Source organism: Podarcis bocagei, assembly GCF_964188305.1.
Source record: "Podarcis bocagei genome assembly, chromosome: 14".
In the NCBI taxonomy this organism is placed as follows: Eukaryota; Metazoa; Chordata; class Lepidosauria; order Squamata; family Lacertidae; genus Podarcis; species Podarcis bocagei.
In genome coordinates this window covers 1030125-1055714 of record NC_138139.1, presented here as the reverse complement: position 1 = coordinate 1055714, position 25590 = coordinate 1030125, and the positions used below count along the sequence as shown (strand labels likewise).

General features: G+C 44.5%; 2 protein-coding genes across 6 annotated transcripts in view; one reads left to right on the top strand and one right to left on the bottom strand.

The window, feature by feature from the left end:
- Positions 1-2285, top strand: part of DNAJA4 (DnaJ heat shock protein family (Hsp40) member A4) — a 34307-nt gene extending 32022 nt beyond the window's left edge. For both annotated transcript variants that reach the window (XM_081170651.1, XM_081170652.1), the window contains 2 exons: positions 875-975; positions 1721-2285. In XM_081170651.1, coding sequence (XP_081026777.1) covers positions 875-975; positions 1721-1936 — 317 coding nt within the window. In that variant the 3' untranslated portion in view covers positions 1937-2285. The remainder of the gene's footprint in view (positions 1-874; positions 976-1720) is intronic.
- A 216-nt stretch (positions 2286-2501) lies between these two features.
- Positions 2502-25285, bottom strand: SKIC8 (SKI8 subunit of superkiller complex). 4 transcript variants are annotated; one of them, XM_081170700.1, is made up of 11 exons: positions 25094-25285; positions 24356-24401; positions 24180-24266; positions 22401-22506; positions 21623-21795; positions 17168-17316; positions 10847-10940; positions 10505-10598; positions 6874-6966; positions 3684-3762; positions 2502-2910 (listed from the first exon to the last, which is right to left on the bottom strand). In XM_081170700.1, exons 3-11 carry the CDS (start codon positions 24190-24192, stop codon positions 2821-2823), a joined length of 891 nt encoding a protein of 296 aa, XP_081026826.1. In that variant the 5' UTR covers positions 24193-24266; positions 24356-24401; positions 25094-25285; the 3' UTR covers positions 2502-2820. The 4 variants fall into 4 exon arrangements, with proteins under 4 accessions (XP_081026826.1, XP_081026827.1, XP_081026824.1 ...); XM_081170701.1 differs by having other exon boundaries at positions 24244-24266; positions 25094-25281; XM_081170698.1 differs by having other exon boundaries at positions 24244-24271; positions 25094-25276.
- Between the last annotated feature and the right edge of the window lie 305 nt (positions 25286-25590).

Sequence of the window (25590 nt, the reverse complement as noted above, 5' to 3'; positions counted from 1 at the left end):
TTGCTTTCACTTTCATGCAGTCGGGGGGAGGCAGACTTCCTTTGTTTAAATCTCCCCCGTTTTTAGCCCAATTTTTAAAATTGAAAAAGTCCCGGTTATTTTTCAGTTCTTACTCACGGGGAATCAGTCCGAATTTCTTTTCAGGAAGGAATCGGCGCTCTCCGCTTATGGCGACGCGGCTTCACTTCGCAGGCTGGGTAGCGACTCTCAGCACCGCGCTCACTCCCGATGTCGATCCGTAGCCTTTAAAAAGGCTCTTTCACGGTACCGGGGGGCGCGAAGGTGCCCACCGAGTCTCCTTGTTCTCAGGCTTCAGCGCCTGGGATTTTAGGGGTCCCCCGCTTGCCGTAGCGGGTAAGACCCGAACTTGCGAAGCAGTCCTTCTCCGGAGCTCGGAGCTAGGACCGCCATTAAGCGCTGGCACCGACCGGAAGTCCCTCCATTTTCTGCTTTTGAGCTTTCCAAATATATGATTGGCTGTGTGGAAGAATGCTGAACCACGCTGAGCTTTTTAGCCCAAAGGGCCAAATTGTCTCCCCTGCCCACCCATCTTGAGCAAAGTTGGACAGGAGAGCAGAGTCAATCACCTGTTAGGTACCTGATGTCACAATGACATCTTGCCCGTTTTTTTTTTGTTCTGTCCAGATTGTCAGAAGCCCTTTTCAAAACGTTATTCTCTACAGAGCTTTGAAAGGCTCAAAGCCTGCAACACACTTTGAGCTGAGACAGAACCTACCTAATTAGGCCAGTGGGCCTCAGGTTCCTCACCACCGAGATAGAGACCCTTGTCTGATCCAGTAGGGTTTCATGTATCAGGAAAAAGGGGTTTCGGAAAGCTAACAAACTTAACTGTGTGTAATCGCTATTCAAACAGGTGAAGTGATAAAGCATGGAGATGTCAAATGCATCATAAATGAGGGAATGCCAATTTACAAGTCACCATTGGAAAAAGGTTCCCTAATAATTCAGTTCTTGGTAAGTAAGTTAGTTGCTTTTAAACAGTTGTTTGAATCGATCTGCCTACAAGCTGGATGAAGTGCATTTCCAACTGAATTGGCAGTTGTAAAGTCAGCAACATGGGCAGTGCCCTGTAGGTGCCACACAAGCAGCAAAGCGTTCTTGAAACACACTGAACTGCAAGCTCATGAGGCACCTCAACTGTCCCTTCCTGCTTCCTGCTTCAGGGTTTGTGCACATGAAGCAGTAGAAGATTTGTAAAAATGGGAGGGATGTGCCAAAATGTGTTGTTCCGAGGTGAGGTAGGGAGGTGCACAAAGGAATTCCCTCTCCAGCCATGTTATCTAAAAACTACTCATTGTTCAGTGTCAAATGAGCATCACCCTGTTTTCTTGTTTTAATGGCATCTGGGATCCTTTGAATAGCTTTTTAGCAAAGTTTTCACCTAGCTCTGCCACTTAATCTGCTCTTATTTTGGGATTGCTGGCTTGTTTTATATTGTAAGCTATCTTGAGAAAGCCAAGCTGTGTGTCATCTTGGTAGAAAGCAGCTGAGGGACAAAACGAGGGAGAGAGTGCTGGATTTTGACCCATCCACACACCAGATTGCCTACCCTGCCATCTATGCAAGACAGTGGCAATAATTCCTGATGGTAGTTAACAAAATCAGCCTTAAGGTATTTGCTTGTGTTCAAGGAGCTGCTGTTCCAAATGCAGGATGTGAGCTCCACACCAGTTACATTAATGCTGTTTTTTTATTATAGGTTGCATTCCCAGAGCATCAGTGGCTTTCCAAGGAACAGCTACCCTTGTTAGAAGCTCTGCTTCCTCCAAGAGAAGAAGTAATGATTTCAGAAGACATGGATCAAGTTGATCTTGTTGAATTTGATCCAAGAGAGCGAGCTTTCCGTAATCATGGGGAAGCCTATGAGGAGGATGACGAAGGTCCTAGAACTGGTGTGCAGTGTCAGACATCTTGAACTGGAGGTGTAACTGGACTGCTAGTGACAGATTCAAAAATTGGCTTTTGAAGCAACTTGTCATGTTCAGCACAGAGATGCTGAGTATCATTTTTGTAACTATATATTTAAGCGTTCATGCAAAAAAAAACAAAAACCCCACACCAAAAAAAATCCCTCTGTAGCAAGACTTGAGTATACTGCAACTTGGTTGAATAAGCACTTCCAGTTTCTCTAAAAATCCCTAATGTAGAAATAATTTTCAGAACACTATTTACATAAAACAGCTATAGTTTCAGCTTAATGGGCTGTTCTCTAAACCTGTTTGCTGTAAAACTGAATTATTGCTTCAAATAAAACAGGACCATTCTGTGTGGTGTGAGGACTCTTAACCAAGATGGCAACTCTCTCACCCCATCTCATCCCTCTGGAATGGGAACTAAATGCTTTCTTGGCTTAGGGAGCTAGGACATACAATAGAAATTCACCAGCTAAAAGCTTAAGAACTTGCATGCAAGCAGCATCTTTTTCTGATTTTTTTATGCTTGGGCGCCCCCTGCTGGAAAGAAACTCTTTGTATATTGCATATATTTGCAAATTGCTGGGCTCCCCTGAGCACATGCACAGCCTTTATTCTTGTTTGTAGTCACACCTGTGCCGTCCATGACAAGCACTGCCACCCCAAAAACAGAAAAAATGTCTAATAGGGGAAATGATACTCCAGTAGCCCAGTTGGCAAATTAAGTAATTTAAAGTAACAAATACATTTATAAACATAAATAGCAAAAATCATACAAACTTAGATATATATTGATTATTTGCATTTGTCAAAATCTAAAGGTTTTCTTGACACCTTTTGAAAGTTCCACAGCTTTCAAAAGGAACCCAAATTGATTTAGGTACATTTAAATTGGACAGTCATAAATATGGATTTCTTGATCATCACCAACTGATACAATTTTAGAACCATTTCCGTTGTATTGCACTCCCCAGACCTGTGAACAAACCAAAAATCTGTTAAGATTGATTGCATAGAGTTAGGCAATAGCTTATAACAGACATTAAAAAAGGTAATTTATATATGCTGTGTACCGCCCACTGCACAAGAGAAAACCAACCCAATGGGCCCTCAGATGTTGGGCTGCAACTCCACTGTGCCTGACTATGGCTGATAGGAGTCAAACAGTGACAATCGTAAAACTGAAACACAAGAAGCTGCCTCATATTGAGTAGCAGCAACTCATAGTCTGAGGCAGAGCTTACCCATCGCTTGCTCCTTGATGTGGAGATGCCAAGCATTGGACCTGCATTCTTTGCATGCCAGGCATATACTGCCACCAAGCTATGGCCCCTCTGCCAGCAAAAGCACACTCATTCTGCTAAAAAGGCAGGCCAATGGGATTGTACTTTCAGTCTCTCACACCCCTGTTACCAGCACTTTGCACAGAGGCAAGCTGAGTGGTTCAAGCATCTTGAATTAAAATGCCAGTTTTATTTGGGGGTGGGTGGGTGGAAATCTTCCGTTTCAGGTGTTGAGAGAACTCAGTAGACAGCACTAATAGACAATTAATTCGACACACTTCACATTTATTTTATGGAACAAAATTTATATACTACTTTTGTAAGAAAACTCCACAAATATAGCAGGAAGTAACCCTTCAAATTTTGGAACGTCTCAAGACTAGTTCTATGCAACCTGAACTAAAGGTTTTAATGTAAGGAAAGTTCCCTAGGCTGCCACAACCGACAGCCACAAAGTTCTATATACCTGATCTTGATGATCAAAGAAGGTATGAGCACAGGTCTTGGAAGGTACATCCCACACTTTCACAGTTTTGTCTGATGAACTGGAAAAGAACAATGATCAACAATTTTGTTCCCTGTTAATACCAACCCACCTCTGCTTCCTGAAATCATCACCATTTGTGCAGTCCACTGGTGTGAGCCTCCAACCCTGAGCTCGCCCTTCCCTCTTTGGGGAATTAAAAAATTGCAAGTCACATCTCTCACTTCATCTATCCTGAAGCCACGGTACTCACTATTTTGTCATGTTTATTTAGATATTTCATTGAAAAGTTCCAGGCCTGGTGTACAAAAGTGTGACTAACACCTCCAACCCCAAAGAAAAGCAGAACAGAAAACCACCATACCATCTGAATTGTCTGGGCAAAAAGGTCTTCCCCTGTGCCAGTGTTGGCACCAGACGTGTCCCTTGAGCAGACGCAGAAAAGGTCCTCTTTTAAGAGTGTAGCATACTAAAGAAGATGCTTGGAGCAGGGACTCTGCAGAAAATCTGAAGACTGGCATTAGAATTGTTTTTGTTTCCCTAAGTGTTTATTTGCCATGCATAATGTTCAGTCCATGTGTTGTGCAAGACAGCACAAAGCAGATGCTGCCATGCTACATAAAGATAAAGGACCCCTGACAGTTAAGTCCAGTTACGAATGACTCTGGGGTTGTGGCACTCATCTCGCTTTACTGGCCGAGGGAGCCGACATTTGTCCGCAGACAGTTTTTCCGGGTCATGTGGCCAGCATGACTAAGTCACTTCTGGTGAAACCACAGCAGTGCACAGAAACACTGTTTACCTTCCCACCGGAGCAGTACCTATTTATCTACTTGCACTTTGACGTGCTTTCGAACTGCTAGGTTGGCAGGAGCAGGGACTGAGCAACGGGAGCTCACCCTGTTGTGGGGATTTGAACTGCCGACCTTCCGATCGGCAAGCCCAAGGCTCAGTGGTTTACACTACAGCACCACAAAAACTAAGCAGATGAGTAAAGAGTAACTAACTGACCTTAGCAATACAAGATTAAAGACTGCAGTGCATTTAGTTTCCAACCGAGACCAAACTTGCAGAACTCACTGGCCTGACCCAACAAGGCAGCTGAAAGTTCAGGCATCCATGTTCCTTCACCACAGCAAAATGCAGTTCACACATTCCACTCGCTGTACACTTGATGACCAGCAGCTATCCATTTACCAAACAACATGCAAGAAAGTGAGCCCACAGCTTGCAACTGTGTCTAATGCAGAACCTTGCTCAGTGGTGCGGCATCTGACTTCAGTCCCCAGCACTTGCAGAAAGGGCTGCCAGTCAGTGTAGTGAACCCTAAGCTAAGATAGATCAATGGTGTGAGTCAGCGTAACGCAATTCCTTTGTCCTGCACAACCCAGCAAGACAAGTGTGGCTCAATGCAGCTGTCAGAAAAATTCTGCATGGCTCATACCCCTGCAATAGATGCCCCTCATTTTGCCATGCTTGAAGATGACACCAACAGTTATCTTCCACTCACACAAACAAACCCAGGAGAACAAGGGCAAGAGCTTAGGCATGCTGCTAACACCTTGCTGTTTATGGGGAAAGCCACACACGGAAGTACATTGCAGCGGAGTAGAGCAAACCCACACTCAGTAGAGCAAGATCAGCAAGGTAAAGAAACGGAATGCCTCATACACGTTTCTCTGGGCAGCAGACCCCATTTGAGAATTTTTCCTTAGGAATTCTTTGTCATTTATCCCAATACACTCTTAATCAGACTTCTTTTAACGTCAACACATATTTTTCCGTGTAGAAGATGATGTTTTTTTAGTGGGTCGTCTTAAACACGGATAGGGCAGAGGGGGGGATGGGCAATTGGTTGCAGGTGCGAGTAGGAGATTGTCAGTGGTGATTGGGTGGGTGATTGGTGGCTGCTGGCAATTGGGAGTGTTGGTCAGGCAGGGGAGCGATTGTTGGCAACCCCCCCCCCCAATACAGTATATTCATTTGTGAAAAACTCATCTTAAAAATAGGGGAAGCAGTTGCATAGGTCAGGGGTCTGCAACCCGCAGCTCCGGAGCCGCATGCGGCTCTTTTACACCTTTGCCGCGGCTCCGGGGCGGATACTAGCGAGGGGAGGAGGCGCATTGTGCGCCCCGACACTCCCCACTGTGGCGGGCGCTGTACTGGCTGTGATGTTGCATGGGGGCGGTGCGTGCGTTAGTCACGCACCGTCCCAACGTCACCTTCCCGCCCGCTGTCAGATCAGAGGGCAGCAGCACGCATGCTTTAAATGTCACAATAGTTTTGCGGCTCCCAGGTTTTTTTTTCCCCTTCGGAAACGGGTCCAAGTGGCTCCTTTTGTCTTAAAGGTTGCAGACCCCTGGCATAGGTTGTATTCAACTAACTTTTACTCAATAGTAGACCTATGATTGTAATTAACTGGCCATGACTTAGGTCCATAATTTTTAAGGAGTCTATCTGAGTATAAGTTAGTTGAATACAATCCTACAGTTACTTGGCACCTTTTGAAAATAAGGCAGCTAATTCTTAGTTCTGCCCAATTAAGAAAATCATGCACTCAGTTTTACAACTATGTGAATTTTACTCTATGAAGCTCCATTTATAAACAGGCCTTCCTCTCCACATCCCATCCACATAAATGAACGGTGATGCTGTAATGTCATAGGTTCAGGGGGCAAGTTCAAATCCACAGTGAGCCTTGAAGTTCACCAGATGACGAGGGACCAGAGTCTATCTCAGCCTAGCCTGCTTTACAAGGGTGCTCTACTTACCTCTGTTGTAATTCTGGGGATTCCTCTCATGTGTTATGTGTTTGTAGTCTTGCCCCTTATAAAATTAGTGATTTAAAAAGAATGGCTTGGGGGGAGGCAGAAGAGAGTAAACCCAGCATAGGCCTTCAGCAGGCAACCATTCCCTCTGCTGGAGGCCACATACAAGCAACAGGCGTGGAAAGGTCAAAGCCCAGTGTGGGTCACCACTTCTCTCTCTCTGCACCACCTCCTTTCCCCTCCATTTCCCCCTCTCCTTGCTACCCACATGAAATTAGGCTAAGTGCTGCTCAACAATGAACCCACCAGTGACATACTCCTTTCTAGAGTTCCATGAAGAAAGTGAAAGATGAACATGTAACGCATAACCCAACCAAATCAGGTCATGTCAACATTCTACATACCTAGAAACGAAATGGGTGTCGTCAGGACAAAACGCTACATTTAGCACCCAAGATGCGTGGCCGCTCAGGGTGCCTGCCAGGTTCGCATGCTGCCTGCAGAATTCAAAAACAGGCTCCAGTTTAGAAATACACCCTAACAACAGGCTCTTCAAAATAATATTCCAGGGAACTTCTGAGTTTCTTCAGATGTTTATCAGAGGATTCTCAATGAAACGTTGGAGCAATTGTGGACAAGTGTGACAAAACGGTTGCTTCTCATGAATCTTCCTTGCAATTCTCAGCTACCTGGGAGTGATGGGTCCGTTTTACCACATTCTTCATTCAAGGTCCAAGAGATTAGCATTCCAAAAGAATAAAACGTATGTCTTAGACTGCATCCCATATTTCCTGCCATGTGAAAGGGTTCACACTTCATGGAAACACAACCAACATCATCACTTAGCAGGATATGACTTCTCCCTTAATTCAACCTTCCCCAACCTGCTGCCCTCCAGATGTCTGGCTCCAACCCCCATCATCTCTAACTAGTTGCCATGCAGCCTGGGGCTTATGGGAGATGGGGTTCAACAGCCGCTGGAGGGCAAGAGGCTGGAGAAGGCTGCCTTTATCAGTCACATTAATTACAACCTTCGTCCTCCAAAGGAAAAGGGCAAACAACATCAAAAGATGCTTCTTTGCAGAAGCCAAATAGATGAAGGTAAATATTTTTATGGTGATCCAGGGGGAAAATGGGCTCGATGAACCAATACCACCTGGTATAAAGGCAGCTTCCTAGGGGCTGATGGCCGGGTGGGAACAAAAATCCAAGGAAAAAGAGGTTTTTTGTAGTTATTAGACATGTCAACAAAACAGAACTTCCACATTACAAGAAAGAAGATTCCGCCTAACCATTAGGAAGAACTTCCTGACAGTAAGAGGTGTTTGACAGTGGAATTTGCTGCCAAGGAGTGTGGTGGAGTCTCCTTCTTTGGAGGTCTTTAAGCAGAGGCTTGACAACCATATGTCAGGAGTGCTCTGATGGTGTTTCCTGCTTGGCAGGGGGTTGGACTCGATGGCCCTTGTGGTCTATTCCAACTCTATGATTCTATGATTCAGACATAGAAGGCCGCTCTTGCAGGATACCCAAAGGCATCTGGGTGGCCATCAGTGTTTGAAACTAACTGGGCACCAGGCACCTTCTGTAACAGAGAATGGGCTGATTGTGAGGAATTTCTTATGTCTTGTCGCCGTGTATTGCAACTAATTTAAATTGCTGGCGCTTCTAAGAGGCTGTTGCCTGTTGCTGGCTGCCACTTGGATCTACTTGCACACGTGAATGCTAATGCCACCCTACATTAGAAAGACATGAGAAAGAAGAAGAAGAGAAGGGGTTTGGATTTGATATCCTGCTTTATCACTACCCCAAGGAGTCTCAAATCAGCTAACATTCTCCTTTCCCTTCCTCCCCCACAACAAACACTCTGTGAGGTGAGTGGGGCTGAGAGACTTCAATGAAGTGTGACTGGCCCTAGGTCATCCAGCAGCTGCAGGTGGAGGAGTGGAGACGCGAACCCGGTTCCCCAGATTACGAGACTACCGCTCTTAACCACTACACCACACTGGCTCTCTAGAGAGAAGGTGGCTGCCTGCTGCTGGTGTGTCTCTGCTGCTCAGCTGCATTTGAGTGTGTTTCTCCACCAGACACAGGAGGCTGAGAAAGAACAAGCAAGGGTGGGAGGGTGCCATAGGGGAGGCTTTTATTCAGGATTAAATCTGCACTCAGAGAGCCTGTCTGAGTGCTGGGAGGGAAGGAGCCACCACTGTGGGAGGAGGGACAGAGGTTGAGATCTCTCTGACAGCAGAGGGAGGGAGGGAGGGAGAAGAGGTATGCATGTGTGTGCCATTTGGAGAAAAGGGTTGTTTCCATCCGTGATCTGGTGTTTGTCTTCTACTTGCAACAGAACTCCATGGGGCTTCTACCAAAGTAAAACGTGCATGGGTTGCCTGTGCTTGAATGGCTGAAGCTGTGTGCGACTGTGTGACTGTTAAGGCTGGAGTGAACATATGAAGGTAACGTCTCCTCCAGGGTCAGTGCTGCCTGGTCAGCTAGGGGTTGTGTATGTTTTAAAGTATACCATGTTCACTCTACTGCCTCCTGCAGTTTATCTTGCCCACTCACCACCCCACCGTTTCTGCCTTTGGGGAGGAATCCCAGCTTTCTCATGACCTCTTCCTCCCCCTGCCCCACCGGATCATTCTCCTTTTCATTGTCTGGATATTTCCCCCATTTCTTCCCTTCTGACCACCTAGACCCCTTCTAAAGGGACAGTGTTCTGTGTTTGAATCCTGTCTCTGCAGGCTCCATTCTGCTCTCCTCCTTCCTTTCTCCTTTATCTTAAAATGCAATGGCCCCTTTTTCCCCCTCATCTCCCCAACTCTTGTAAGATCCTTCCCATTTTCTTTCAAATCTAGGCCACCAAACCTACCCTATCATGGTGATGGCCTATTTTGTTTTTCTTTCTTTCTTTTTGACTTTTCTGCACCCTAAATTTGGCCTGGCCAGCTTTGTAGGTGAAAATTTAACACAGCCTTTCTTTAGTGGAGGAAGCCATGGGAAGCATGCAGATTTCCTTGCCATTGCCATCTAACAATCTGAAGAATGGCCCGCTTCCATATCGATTCTATTGATACTTGTTTTATTTGGTAGTTTTTCTGATGATGTTCTGGCTCACTTATAATTGTTTGTCTCAATTGTAAACTAACTTGTGGATCCATTGGATTAAAAAGCTAGCAAGCAATACATGCACATGCACATGCATGCATTGGGCCTCTCTGCCATCAGTTGCGTAGGCTGTAATAAGTGGTGGTGTTGGTTAGAACAGAATCAGGAAATGGTAGTTACTCTGGATTTATTTGCCCAAAACACAAAGGTATGGTCTGGGGTGCTCATTTTATTTTTGATGCTTTCTTTTTAGAATGGTTAATTGCTTCCATTGTTCAAAAGGCCACAAAAGACACCTGGAATAACGCAAAGGAATCAAAACAGCAGCAAAAAGGTGGGGAACCACCACTGTTAAATTTGATTCTGCTTGATGATATACACAATTCATTTTCAGCTTTGTAATCTGGGGGGTGGGGGTGGCTAGACTTTCCATTGTTGTGACCATAACCTAGGCTTAAGGTGCCATGTGATGCCTAGTTTGTATATCTGAGTTTCTAACTCCGTTGGCCACTGTAAGAAACTGCTAACACTAGATTAGGGTTGTCTTCTGGGGCTGTTTGCTCTTTTCTATGAAAGCCAAAGTTTGTCACTGACGTGATTCAGACAGCCTTCCTCATCCTGGTGCCTTCCAGATGTTGTTGGATTACAACTCCCACCGGTCCTGACCATTGGCCTTGCAGGCTGGCACTGACACAGGAATTGGAGTCCAACAACCTCTGAAGGACATGCTATCAACATACATCCTGGCAAGTTTGGAAACCTCCTGTTGGTTTGGGAAACTGAGGAGCAGTTAAGAGGAGATACAAGGAGATAGAAAGGTGTACAAGAGTCAAGGGAAAATTGACTTTTTTATCTCCAACCACTGAATTACCACTGAATCAGTTTTGAGAGACATTGCCATGCTCTGGACAGAGAAGGATTAACACTTACACGTCATAAATCTTGATGTAGCCATCATCTGAAGCTGTGACAAGTAATTGGGAGTCTGGGGAGAATGTCAGGGAACGGATTGGCATAGCGTGCCCTGAAATATAAAAGAATCCCACTTTCATCCATGAAGGCCTGAAGATATCACATCTTGTACTGCCCCCACCACTGCAACCCTGTTTGACCAGCTCCTTTCCTGAACTGTTTCTGGAAGCATGGGCAGGAGAAGCTCTGCTGGGAACCTGAAAACGAGGGAAGAAAGCAAAGCACAGCCTCTATATTTGGAGGCTTCAGACCACTTCCCAGAGATGGAGAGCAATCTGCTGCAAGCATTCCAAGCCTTACCTTCCAACGTGTGAAGAAGTTTTCCAGTCGCAATATCAAAGATATTGATAATTCCATCTATAGCTCCACTGGCAAGATATTTTCCATCCGGGCTCTGCAAATAACAGAGAATTTGCTATTTTTTTAAAAAATGCTATCTTCCTCCATCCCCAAGTGCAAGCAGGCATAAAGGGAAAACATATTCTATTTAGAGAAATTTACAGACCACCTAATCAAAACAACCACCGCTGCCCCAGAGCTTGCAGGGCAGCGGCTGAAGGAGGAGCAAAAGGGTTTTCTTGTGTGTGTGTTTATTTGTGGCTGATTAGCTGCTCTCCCTGTGCAAAGGTCAGAGGGGGCAGGGTTTCTGTTCAGTCAGGTGATTAGCTGTGGGAGGAGCTTATCAGAGCTTGCAGGGCAGCAGCTGAAGGAGGAGCAAAAGAGTTTTCTTGTGTGTGTGTTTGTGGCTGATTACGGCGCGCGCAGTTTGATCATCTTTTAGATTTAGGGGAGCTAGGCTCAAACGTTTGTTGGGGGAGACCTAGGCTTTTTGGGGGGGTTATTTGTCCTGTCTTCACGCTTTTTAAGATGGAGGACCACTGTAGCCACCCCAACGACGTTCTCAATATGGAGGGGGAGGGAACAGCTGCAGTCGCCTGCGGTTCCTGCGCAATGTTTGCCATCGTGCCAAAGGTTGCAGGCAGCTTTACCTGCAGCAATTGTATGTTGATTGCCCTCTTAGAAGACAAAGTCCAGCAACTGGAGGAACGTGTAGCTATGCTCCAAAAAATTAGAGAGCTGGAGCTCTTCTTGGAAGCAACAGAGAACACCGTCTCCACCAAGGAGGAGACAGGGGACACCCCTGAGAAGGAGGCTAGTTCACCAACACAGGTGCCAGATATATGGAGAAACGTGACTCAAAGAAGTAGGAGGCCCAGGGTTCACTCTGATTGTTTAGAAATACACAATCGCTTTGAGGTCCTCTCCCCTAGCATGGAAGACGAAGAGCAGACTCCATTTGAGGATCTCTCCCTCATTACAGTCGATCAGGTATATGAAGAGCAGCAAAGTCAGTCCTCAGGGAATGTGCAGGCGACCTTGGAACGGACAGCTCACGGAAGAACCCCGACCAAACCTAAGAGGAGGCGTGTAGTGGTGATAGGGGATTCCCTACTGAGGGGAACAGAAGCAGTGATCTGTGGGCCTGACAAGATGTCTCGGGAGGTGTGCTGTCTCCCCGGGGCTAAGATCCAAGATGTAACTGAACGACTGCAAGGAATCATAAAACCCACTGACAAATACCCCTTCCTCTTGGTTCATGTGGGAACCAATGACACTGCAAGCAATAGCCTCCAGAAGATCAAAAGAGACTACGAGGCTCTGGGCAGAAAATTGAAGCAATTAAATGCACAAATTGTCATCTCATCTGTCCTCCCAGTTGAACGACGTGGCCCAGGGAGAGAGGGGGAAATAGTGGAAGTGAACAGCTGGCTTTGCAAATGGTGTAAACAGGAACGGTTGGATTCTTAGATCACGGACTGCAGTTTCTTGAAGATGGACTTCTGGCAAGCGATGGGCTGCACCTCACAACGGTTGGGAGAAATGTTTTTGCCAAAAATCTCAGAAACCTCATAAGGAGGGCTTTAAACTGACTAATATGGGGGAGGGAGACAGTGCTCCTGAAGGTAGGAGTCTATCAATTGATGAAGATGATCATCCAAATGTCATAGACCAAATGGAGCAAACAGCACGCAGACCTAGTGGTGGGAGGAAAAAATCCTTAAATAAGAGACACAGGGGAATGATTAATGGACTTCAATGTCTGTACACTAATGCGCAAAGCATGGGAAATAAACAAGATGAGCTTGATCTCTTGGTACAGCAAACTAAATATGACATAATAGGCATCACTGAAACCTGGTGGGATAAGTCCCACGATTGGAATGTAATAATGGAGGGATACAATCTATTTCAGAGAAACAGACCAGATAAGAAAGGAGGAGGAGTGGCGTTATATGTCAGGGATGTGTATACCTGTGAAGAGATCCACGATTTAGAACCTCAAATCCAAAGTGAGAGCATTTGGGTCAAAATTAAGGGAGAGAAGAATAACAGTGACCTCATTGTGGGAGTTTACTATAGATCCCCAAGCCAAACGAAGGACATAGATGATGCCTTCCTGGAACAGATGGCCAAGCATGCAAAAGGAAGGGAGATAGTAGTAATGGGGGACTTCAATTACCCGGATATTTGTTGGATGTCAAACTCAGCCAAGAGCATAAGGTCAAACAGATTCCTCACTGGCCTTGCAGACAACTTCATTGTCCAGAAAGTGGGAGAAGCAACAAGAGGAACAGCCATTTTAGATCTGGTCCTAACCAATGTTGATGACCTGGTTAGTGGGGTAGAAGTGGAAGGATCATTAGGCGCGAGTGATCATGCTCTTCTGAAGTTTACTATACAGCGGAAAGGAGCAGCCAAGCATACTAGGACTCAATTTCTTGACTTTAAGAAAGCCGACTTCATAAAACTTAGGAAAGTGCTGGGTGAGATCCCATGGACAGTAATACTAAAAGGAAAGGGAGTTCATGATGGCTGGGAGTTTGTTAAGAGGGAGATAGTAAAAGCACAACTTCAGGCAATACCAATGAGACGGAAACATGGAAGGTGCCTAAAGAAGCCAGGGTGGCTATCTAAAGAACTTTTAACTGAGTTAAGATTAAAAAAGGATGTGTACAAAAAATGGAAAAGGGGGGAAACCACCAAAGAGGAATTCAAACAAATAGCCAGCACGTGTAGACACAAAGTCAGAAAAGCTAAAGCACAGAATGAACTCAGGCTTGCTAGAGAGGTTAAAAGCAACAAAAAAGGCTTTTATGGATATGTTCGTAGCAAAAGGAAGAACAAAGAAACAGTGGGGTCACTCAGAGGAGAAGATGGTGAAATGCAAACAGGGGACACAGAAAGGGCTGAACTCCTCAATGCCTTCTTTGCCTCAGTCTTCTCCGATAAAGAAAACAATGCCCGACCTGAAGAATTTGGAGCAAATGATTCAGCAGAGGAAACACAGCCCAGAATAACTAAGGAGATAGTACAAGAATACTTGGCTAGTTTAGATGTATTCAAGTCTCCAGGGCCAGATGAACTGCATCCAAGAGTATTAAAAGAACTGGCAGATATGATCTCAGAGCCACCCTGAGAATTCCTGGAGAACAGGCGAAGTCCCGGCAGACTGGAGGAGGGCAGATGTTGTCCCTATTTTCAAAAAGGGGAAAAGAGAGGACCCAAATAATTACCGCCCAGTCAGTCTGACATCAATACCAGGGAAGATTCTGGAGCAGATCATTAAGCAAACAGTCTGTGAGCACCTAGAAAGGAATGCTGTGATCACCAATAGTCAGCATGGATTTCTGAAAAATAAGTCATGTCAGACTAACCTGATCTCGTTTTTTGACAGAATTACAAGCCTGGTAGATGAAGGGAACGCAGTGGGTGTAGCCTACCTTGATTTCAGCAAGGCATTCGACAAGGTGCCCCATGATATTCTTGTAAAGAAGCTGGAAAAATGTGGACTTGACTATGCTACCACTCAGTGGATTTGTAACTGGCTGACTGACCGAACCCAAAGGGTGCTGATCAATGGTTCCTCTTCATCCTGGAGAAGAGTGACTAGTGGGGTGCCACAGGGTTCTGTCTTGGGCCCGGTCTTATTCAACATCTTTATCAATGACTTGGATGATGGACTCAAGGGCATCCTGATCAAATTTGCAGATGACACCAAACTGGGAGGGGTGGCTAACACCCCAGAGGACAGGATCACACTTCAAAACAACCTTGACAGATTAGAGAACTGGGCCAAAACAAACAAGATGAATTTTAACAGGGAGAAATGTAAAGTATTGTAGTTGGGCAAAAAAAATGAGGGGCACAAATACAAGATGGGTGACACCTGGCTTGAGAGCAGTACATGTGAAAAGGATCTAGGAGTCTTGGTTGACCACAAACTTGACATGAGCCAACAGTGTGACGCGGCAGCTAAAAAAGCCAATGCAATTCTGGGCTGCATCAATAGGAGTATAGCATCTAGATCAAGGGAAGTAATGGTGCCACTGTATTCTGCTCTGGTCAGACCTCACCTGGAGTACTGTGTCCAGTTCTGGGCACCACAGTTCAAGAAGGACACTGACAAACTGGAACGTGTCCAGAGGAGGGCAACCAAAATGGTCAAAGGCCTGGAAACGTTGCCTTATGAGGAACGGCTAAGGGAGCTGGGCATGTTTAGCCTGAAGAAGAGGAGGTTAAGGGGTGATATGATAGCCATGTTTAAATATATAAAAGGATGTCATATAGAGGAGGGAGAAAGGTTGTTTTCTGCTGCTCCAGAGAAGCGGACACGGAGCAATGGATCCAAACTACAAGAAAGAAGATTCCACCTAAACATTAGGAAGAACTTCCTGACAGTAAGAGCTGTTCGACAGTGGAATTTGCTGCCAAGGAGTGTGGTGGAGTCTCCTACTTTGGAGGTCTTTAAGCAGAGGCTTGACAACCATATGTCAGGAGTGCTCTGATGGTGTTTCCTGCTTGGCAGGGGGTTGGACTCGATGGCCCTTGTGGTCTATTCCAACTCTATGATTCTATGGTTCTAAGTTGAAATAAAAAGTTTTTTTAAAGCATCTAGAACAGCATAGAAAAGATGCCTGCCTGTGTTAATGTTAGGAAGGTTGCTCCAAAGCATAGACTGGATGAGTCCAAACAGATGAGGAATGAACATTATGTGGCATTTTGTGAAAGTGCAAGTTCCACAGATCAAAGTGGTCAAGTGCGCATGTAAGGGGTAAGGTGATCTTTCATGTAAACTGGTCTGAAGTTCTCAACAGCTTTATGTAATAAGAGTAAACCTTGAACTTGTCTGAGTAACAAACTGGCACCCAGTGCAAATCTTGAGCTATAATATGCTGCTCTCAACAACTGCAGTATTCAAACCAATGGCAAGGACCCCCCGCCCCGAGTTCTTTGTAGTAATCCAACCTTGAAGTCACCAATGCCTTGAATACTGTGGTCACGTTATAAGAACATTACGTCAAAAGAGCACAGTTGCATCAGGCCACAGTCTAATCAAGTCCAGCATCTTGTTCTGACAATGGCCCATCAGGTGCCTGTGGGAAGCCCGAGAGCAGCAGCACTCTCCCCAGCAACAGGGATTCAGACCAGAGGTTGTGGAACCCAGAAAAAGTCAGCTATACCTAAGCCTCGCCAACATCAGCCAATTTCTTTCTGGGACAAAGATGGGAAAGGCAGCCCTCCCTGCACGAAGATTAAATATGCCTGTGGGTATATCAAGCAGATCCAGTGATGGGAAAGGCTTCAAGTTGCAGGTTGACATTGCAGGTCTCTTACAAGTCATCCTGCTTGGGGCTAGTTTGGCAGCATTAGGCAAGTCTGCAGAGCACTAGATGCTTTGCAGTACTGGTCTACACTCCACCAGAGGATATCAGTCTCACTTCAACAAGGCTCTGATTTTCCTGCAAGAAAACCCAGAGGTGGATCCCTAATCCCTAATCAAGTGCACCAATTGGTCCGGGGCATAAAATGTGCCAATTGCTGATTTCAGGCTATATCACAAGGGTGGTGAACCTTTTTGGCGGTATGGGCCAGATCCTTATCAAGATCAGCCTCACTGGGCTGCCCATACGCCAATCACATGTCATCAAAATGACATAATGTACAAAGTGCTGTTAAAAGGAAGTTGTCCCCTCCCCCCACTTCTGTTTCAGTTGGGGTTCCATGCAAAGCCCTTGAATCAGGAATTGGGGGAAACAGCCTTGGCCAGCTTAGAGCCTTTGGTGGGCAACGACTGGCTGGCAAGACAAAGGCTCCCCACCAGAACATATTCTAGGATCAGCTAGTGGGGACACACCTATAAATCCCATGAAAAAACAAACACTGATTGTTGACAAGTACACAGTTATATTCTTGTCACATTCAATTTATCTGGGCCTGTGTTTTAATGTCTCTGGGCACCCATACAATTTTCCTACTGTGGGCCCCATATAGTGTGAAAGCATAGCATTTTATCTGGTTTAGATTTGCACACACAGCCTTGGGAAGAAGAAAACGGAGTAAGAGGTGCTGGATTTGAAAATCTTCTTAAGCAGCACTTATTGATCAGCATTTTGAAACCATTAATGACCTAGCACAGCGGAGGTCTGGGGCCTGGTCATCTCTCCCTTGGCACCACTTTTTAAATGCTAGCAAAACACAGGGCACTCAGGACAAATTAGTAAGTGGTGGAGATAGTAAAAGAGATTGCACCAAAGGCCAATTAACAGACAGGATTCTTACATATGCAATACTCAGGATGAATTTGCCTCTTGTATCCAAGGAATATTCTTTTTTTCCAGTCTCGACACCAAAAATGTTCACTTTCCCTATGTGGCTTCCTGTTGCAACATACTGGGAGTCAGGCGAAAAAGCGAGTGACCAGGCATCCACTGTGAGAGGAGAAGGAGGGAAAAGTGAATGCTCTAAACTCCAGATTAAATATCCAACACTGATTGAACTGTCCTTATAAGTGCACAGCAATGTTAATGTATGACTAGCTGTGCATGAAAGCAGATATTAGAAGGTGCATCCCATTGCAAGCCATTATCATAGTTCACATGCTATTGTGCTCAATATCCTGGTGATGATGTTGAAGATGATATCTATGTAATGGTTTGAATCATTCAAAATGATTTATATTAATTATTTAACAACAACAACTTATTATTATTTATATAATAATATAAATAATATTCTTATTTATACCCTGCCCATCTGGCTGGGTTTCTCCAGTCACTCTGGGCAGCTCCCAACTGAATATTAAAAATACAATACAGCATTAAACATTAAAAACTTCCTTAAACACGGCTGCCTTCAGATGCCTTTTAAAAGTAAGATACAGTGGTACCTCCAGTTGCAGACAGGATGTGTTCCGGAGCTCCAGTTGGATCCTGAGGTTTTCACAACCGGAGGTGCCTGCTCTGTGCATGTGCACATGGCGAAACCTGGGAAAATACTTCTGGGTTTGCCACGTGCGTAACCCTAGGATTCGTATCCAGAGGTGCACGCAACTCGAGGTACCACTGTAGTTGCTCACTTTCTTGACATCTGACAGGAGGGCGTTCCACAGGGCCAGCGCCACTACCAAGAAGGCCCTCTGCCTGGTTTCCTATAACCTCACTTCTTGTAAGGCGGGAACCACCAGAAGGCCCTGGGAGCTGGACCTCAGTGTCCGGGCAGAAGGAGACAGGGATACAGGACCAAGGCCATTTAGAGCTTTAAAGGTCAGCACCAACACTTTGAATTCTGCTCGGAAACGACTGGGAACCAATGTAGGTCTTTCAGGACCAGTGTTATGTGGTCTTGTTGGCCACTCCCAGTCACCAGTCTAGCTGCAGTCTAGCTGCCGCATTCTGGATTAATTGCAGTTTCCGAGTCACCTTCAAAGGTAGCCCCACGTAGAGCACATTTGTAGTAGTCCAAGCGGGGGATAACTAGAGCATGCATCACTCTGGCAAGACAGTCCACAGGCAGGTAGGGTCTCAGCCTGCATACCAGATGGAGCTTGTAATCCTTACAAACAATCCAATAAAGTGAGTCAGGATTAGTGATGCTAAATTCTTGAGAATAATCTTTTGGAGAATATTCTCGAGAATATTCTTGATTAATGAGAATATTGGAGAATTTTCATTTAAAATAGAATATTCATTATAATTAAAGTTAAACCATTCTAAGGTGATGGCACCAGTACTGGTCATGTTAAGGTTTGGTATAAGGAAACTCAGTAGTGAAATCATATTTTATTCTTCCATTAGAACACGTATTGTATATGTTGCAGGACTAGTCAAAAAATCCAACTGGCATGTTAAGGTTTGATACAAGTAAATTCAGTAATAGGCTATCTTGTGCTTCTAATAGCTCTAACACTTAATAACTGTTTTGGTGACTAAAACACAGCTTGATAAACAAAACTATATGAATACATATAAAAATGATAATATATTTCAGTATGTCAATCCCTGGTAAATGGCACCTTGTACCATTGAATGGCACTGCAAAAACCAGTTACAGTGGTGCCCCGCAAGACGAATGCCTCGCAAGACGGAAAACCCGCTAGACGAAAGGGTTTTCCGTTTTTGAGCTGCTTCGCAAGATGATTTTCCCTATGGGCTTGCTTTGCAAGACGAAAACGTCTTGCGAGTGTTCCGATTTTTTTTCGCTCCCCCCTTTTTCTAAGCCGCTAAGCCGCTAATAGCCTTTTAGCTGCTAATCCACTAAGCCTTTAATAGCCGCTAAACCGCTAATAGCGCTAATCCGCTAATAGGGTTGCTTTGCAAGACAAAAAAACCGCTAGACGAAGAGACTCGCGGAACGGATTAATTTCGTCTTGCGAGGCACCACTGTACTGGCACTAAATAAAAATATAGAAACACCAACTGTTTAAATCAAAGCCACCTCACATGCTGTTACACATAATTGTATAAGCCTAGGTACTTTTAAGTGTATAAAGCATTAAAGCTACTTTCTGTAAAAAAAAAATAACACTGTATGGCCAAGGGTACAGAATTGTTAAGAATAAGGTCACACCAAAATAGAAAAAAGGCTATTACATGTAGTTGAAATGCATGCGAATTGAAATGCACATCAGCTTAAATGAATAGCATTTTTAAAACTAAAAAATAAATAAAAAATGCTCACATTTCAGAACTGCCAGTGGTGAATAACACAATGCCCAGTAATGTAACTGGATCAAAAAAATCATTATTCATTACTTACACTGGCTTGACTATTTACTAGATTTTTTAAATGTGGGTTGTAAAACTGGTTCTTGCATTCAAATTTATAATTTGAGGAGAATATTCTCCAGAGAACTTTCTAGCAGAGAATACAGTGGTACCTTGGGTTAAGTACTTAATTCATTCTGGAGGTTCGTTCTTATCCTGAAGCACCACTTTAGCTAATGGGGCCTCCCGCTGCCGCCGCAGCAATGATTTCTGTTCTCATCCTGAAGCAAAGTTCTTAACCCAAGGTAATATTTCTGGGTTAGCGGAGTCTGTAACCTGAAGCGTCTTTAACCTGAAGCGTCTGTAACCCGAGGTACCACTGTATTCTCATTCTCGATAATATTCTCCGGAGAATATTCTCACCTCACATCACTAGTCAGGATTACTATCCTCCATTCTGAAGATGGAGAAAAAGAAGCTGAGAAGAAGTGGCTTACCTGAAATTCAGCTAGTGAACTTCATCACAGTGACAAGGTTAAAACTGGGGCCCCTGACTGAATCATCACCAGCTCAGTCACCTTGGAACTGTCCCAAGGAACAAACCATCGGAGCAAACATGCAGAGCTCTACTTTCTAATGGAACAAATTACTAACTCCCCATTGACTTCTATGGGATCCACAGCCTGATCCTGTGTCAAGTTATTCAGAAGTCAGTCCTGAAGAGTTTAATGTGATGAACTACAGTCAGCATGCATATGATTGCAGTTAGTTGTGACTAGATTTTTATGGAACATATGACCCTTAAGGTCTTCAACACCAAAATTATAGCTCAATTGCTCTATGGAATTCCAATCTGGCTGCTAGGGTTTACCCAGACGGTTGAACAAGTGCAGACAGCTTTCCTTTTTAAGATTTTTGCTGTCCCACGCTGTGTACCCTATGCAGCCTTGTGTCTAGAGGGAGGTCAACACAAGGTAGAGACTGTTGCCTGGACGAGATTTATTCTATGCTGGTTAAACATCTGCCTCACAACAGATAAAGATCCTCTCCTTAGTGAAGTGTTGCTAGATCCCTTTCTTTCCCCAGGCTACAACAGTTTAACACAAAGGTACAGCAACTTGGGCTGTCAATGGAACTTCTGCGTTCAATGTCCCTACCATCTGCCAAGGCTAGGTTGTGGGACAAGGAACAGTAGCAGCACAAAAAACATGCTCCCCTCTTTACTTTCTTGGGCACATGAAACTAACCACAACTATCTCAAATTTTTGTTTAACCCTCAAGAAAGAAGGGCATTTTCGCTGGCCAGGTTCAACTCAAACCCATCAAACCTCCTTTGGAGAAACGTTCTCGGACAAGGTGGAGTGAGGTAGAATCTGCCCATGTGATGACCACCTGGTGGAAACTCTTACTTATATGGTTCTTAAATGTAAACTATATGCTGATCTCCACCAGCAATTCCTAGAGCAACTCTGCATCCCCAAATAGAAACCAGAGTCAGTGGTCATACACTTTCTACTATTGGGGAATGACCAGGAGCTCACCAAGTTAGTGGCCAAATATCTTTATCTGGTATTCTGTTGTTGAAACACATTGCAGACGACTGATCTCCCTGGAGAGCTAGAGATGTGACAATAGTCTGCTCTGCCTCTCCTTTTTTTTGGGTAAATGTTTTGTGCCACGGGGGAAGTGGTAACTCTGTACTGTTATGTTATGGATGTTTGTATGTGATGCCAACAAAAGGTTTGATGATGATATGTTCACCTTGTAATCCACCACAAGGTCCTCTTTTATGAAAATAGCAAATACATACATAAAGCTTTAGTTAATGTTTTAAATTAAATATCAACAATAAATCAATAACCTATTAATTACCTTCCTCTCAAAGGGTTCAGAGCAATGAATAACTCTCATATAAATTTCATAACACAAATACTAGAAACAGCATGCTAAAAATAAATATTAACTACTCATTAGAACACTTGCAGCCCTTGAACCGTATATTCTTAGTAGTCAGAGAACTTTTGAACTTTACCAGGTCCAGCATCTATTGACTTGATCTGTTTGCCAGTGTCTAAATCCCAAATACGAATGTGAGCATCTAAAGAACTTGACGCAGCAATGGTACCCGTGTGACTAATATCCACCGAAACTACACCCAGCTGATGACCTTCTAATGTCCACTTGAGATCCAGCTTCTCTCCGTTCCTTTGCAAAATAAAAGGAAACTAAAATTTAAAAACAATACATGTTTCTTCATATGGCACACCTATCACCACATTCTGAAATTCTGTTCTGCATATTTTTCCATTTCCATATTAATTTTGGTTTTCACAATCCATTGCCCTCCCCAAATTTCAGTCTTCCACATGAAAAGGAGATGAAATAATTATGCACATAGAAGTCCCAAGAAAGTCAATGGGAAAGGCCTTAGCTCAGTGGCAAGGATCCCACATTCAATCCCTGGCATTTCCAGGAAGGAAACATCCTTGTCTGAAACCCACTGTCAACACTTTCGAAACCACAAGTTACTAACAGCACAATGAAAACAATTTTTTGCAAGGCTTGCTTGGGTAAATCAAAGCACAGCTTAAAAATCAAATCTGAATTTGTGTTGAACTACAGCGTGTATACACAGGAAACCAAATTATATCAGAGCTAAAAGAAAAAGGATTAGACAAGTTCACAGAAGTTATATCAGCAGCAACTAGCTATGATGCCAAACAGACCAGCACATGTTTACATCATGCTCCTGGCTTCTCGAGAATTCAGTTTAACCAATTCTTTTTCTTTCTTTCTTTTTTGGAACTCACCATTTCCAGACTTTCACCATGTCATCCAAAGAGCCTGAGATGACTGTTTCTGAGCCATCGTTTCTATTCTTCCCCCAGGCCACTGACCAGATGGCGTCGTCATGTGCTGGGAAAGAAAATAACTGATTGAAAGATGAATGCAAGATGATTCCAAAAAGAATGCAGTTTAACAGCTGTGGTTATCTTAAGTTTTACTGGATAACAGCAAGTTGTCACAGATAGTATCAATTCTGCCCTAATATCCATTAGTCCAGTGTTTCCCAACCTTGGGCCTCCAGCTGTTTTTGGACTACAACTCCCATCCTCCCTAGCTAGCAAGACCAGTGGTCAGGGATGATGGGAATTGTAGTACAAAAACAGCTGGGGGCCCAAGGTTGGGAAACACTGCATTAGTCCACTCTGGACACAATTTTAGAAGTAGATATATTTCTCCTTTGTTTTACTCAGCTAGTGAGGTGGGGTAGGGGTGGATGGAGTAACAGAAAACCTGGCTCCATATCCAAAGTGTCTTTAAATTAACATCTTACATTAAAAACCTGATAGTACCAAACTATCGAAGGCTTTTCACCAAAGCCAGACTAAACGTCTTTCCTTCTGCAGTGTTGGATGGCAGGTTGAGAGGAGTTCCCTACCAGGACAGACTTTGCTCGTGTGCTCAAGACATCAATTCCATAAAACATATTTTGTTGCACTCTGCAAAATACGAGCAAGCCAGGGCTGGACTGATATTACCCTTGCTGGTACCTTTCCTGGGAAAATCAGAGGCTTACTATATCAGGTTCCTATTGGAAAACTGGACAAATGCTAGAACATTAGCAGTGACAAAGTTTTTTTCGGTGGTTGCAAGAACCAGTGATCCCTATATTCTGAACAAAATGCTTGTTTAACTTGGAGGTAGGCTGTATGAATTGTGTATTACCTTGTAACGATTTGTTGAGTCTCTGGACTGTAATAAAGGTTAAAATAAAAAAATTCCTTCCAGTAGCACCTTAAAGACCAACTAAGTTAGTTCTTGGTATGAGCTTTCGTGTGCATGCACACTTCTTCAGATACACTGAAGAAGTGTATCTGAAGAAGTGTGCATGCACACGAAAGCTCATACCAAGAACTAACTTAGTTGGTCTTTAAGGTGCTACTGGAAGGAATTTTTTTATTTTGACTATGGCAGACCAACACGGCTACCTATCTACTACTGTAATAAAGGTTGATGATGATATCCAAAGTGACTAGGTCTGACACACTATCATTGCTCTAGGAAACTGGTTCCATTGTCAAACTGCTCGTTCGCAAGAACGGTACAACCAAAATCTACTCTCCTGCAATTTAAGCCCATTAGATCTAATCATGTCCTCTTGAACAGCAGAGTTTAAGCCTTTGCCAGCTTTTATTTAGGAAGCCATTTGAAGAGTGTTAGGATGTCTCTCCCACCACCCCGTTTGTCTCTTCTCAAGACTGTACATAACTTCTCCAACCTAGAGACTACAAATCCCATCATCCTGACCAGTGACCATGCTGACTGGGACTGAAGGGAATTGGAGCCCAAGAACATGTGATGGGCCAAAGGTACCCTATCCCTATGGTATCAGAAATTATGACAGCTGGATACAAATTGGATTCATTTTTCACACTTTTCCCTTTTCTGATCCTTAATTTTGTATCTTCATATTTCAAACATACCAGAAATCACGACAACTAGAACATTTCTTTCATAAATTCTTTCTTTCTTTCTTTCTTTGAACAGTTAAGATGGAATTCATAACTTATGTTAAAAGTCTATACCTTTCTCATACATTCAATTTGCCAGCTTTTGTTAATCAGGCACAAAGTAGGATTATTTCCTCACCTTGTTCTTGCTTGAAGAGAATACTGTACTAGGGGAGAAAAAGGAATATCCCTGTTATAAAGTAATAAATTTTAAATCATAAAATTAAAAGTTGTGGCTCTGATACACTTACTTGCGTAGTCATTTCTTCATACAAACTGAGGACACACAGAATTGGTCTGGGGAAGGAAAGGGGTAGTCAAACCAAGGTAGAAACATTCCCAGTGAAGAAATAAATGTGCGTAAGATCAAGTTACAAGGAAAGCAATAAAATAATAAACAATGTAGAGAGCAAGAAAACAAGCTACATGTTCTAATTTCACCTCTGCCATAAATTCACTAGGTCATGATTTCCAAGTCCTAAAAGGTTAGTGCTGTGATGTTTTTACTAGAATGATCTGTATGTTCTCATATATCAGATAGAGAGATAGATAGCTTCAATTTTATTGTTTAATTGCTTTTTAATGGCTCTTCCCACTCACCCCTCTTTATTTTCAGCTGTTTCTATTTTATCTGTAAGCCGCCTGGAGTTCCTGTCATGGAAAAAAGGTGAGTCCAAAGAGATATAAAAATAGCAGCCGAGGGAGCCGCCGCCGAGGTCGCCCTCTCCCCGAGGTGGCGGAAGGGGAGGCCTTTCCCCTCGGCTTCCCATCCCAGCCAATGGCCCAAAGTTTGCCCCAAGGCGCCCGAGGCAGCAGCGCAAGGGCGGCCGCATCCAGCGCCTCCCCGGGCAAGAGGCCCACCCTGAGGGGGGGGGGAGACCCCCTTCCTCGCTCTGCAGAGGAGCCCCCGAGGGAGGCGAAAGGGATGTTGCCCCCCCACGGCCGCCCCCTCCCTCGCCTTCCCCGCGCGACCCCCACGCAGTGCTCGCCTCTAATTCAGAGATCTTTGTCTCGACGGATATAAGGGGTAGTTCAACACGTCTCCAAGGCGCCCCGCAGCACTTCCGGCGCCTCCTGGTGACGCAGACGATGACGCGCCGCTCGCCGCCAGGAGGTCGTGGAGGAGGGCGGGGAAGTCCTTTCAGGCCCCGAGAGGGGCTTCTCTGCCGCCACCTGGTGGGCAGGAGGCCGTTTGCCGGGCGGCGTCCTTTGCGCTTTCCGCTCGCTGCTGCCCCTTGTTGCTGCGGAGAGGGCGTCGGGGGCTCCGTCGCCACGCTGGGTCGCCAAACAGGCAGCGCGCTTCTGCAAACACAAAAAGGAATATGGGGGCCTCACGCGTCCCATATCCTGTTGCACTGACTTTGCTAAGACCATCAAACGTGGTTTTCACCCTCCTTTCGTTTCATTGCCTTCCTGGGAACTTCCAAAACTCCAACCATCAGCCACTCTTTTCCTTTCTTTTCTGCGCAACCGCTAAGCTGAAAAG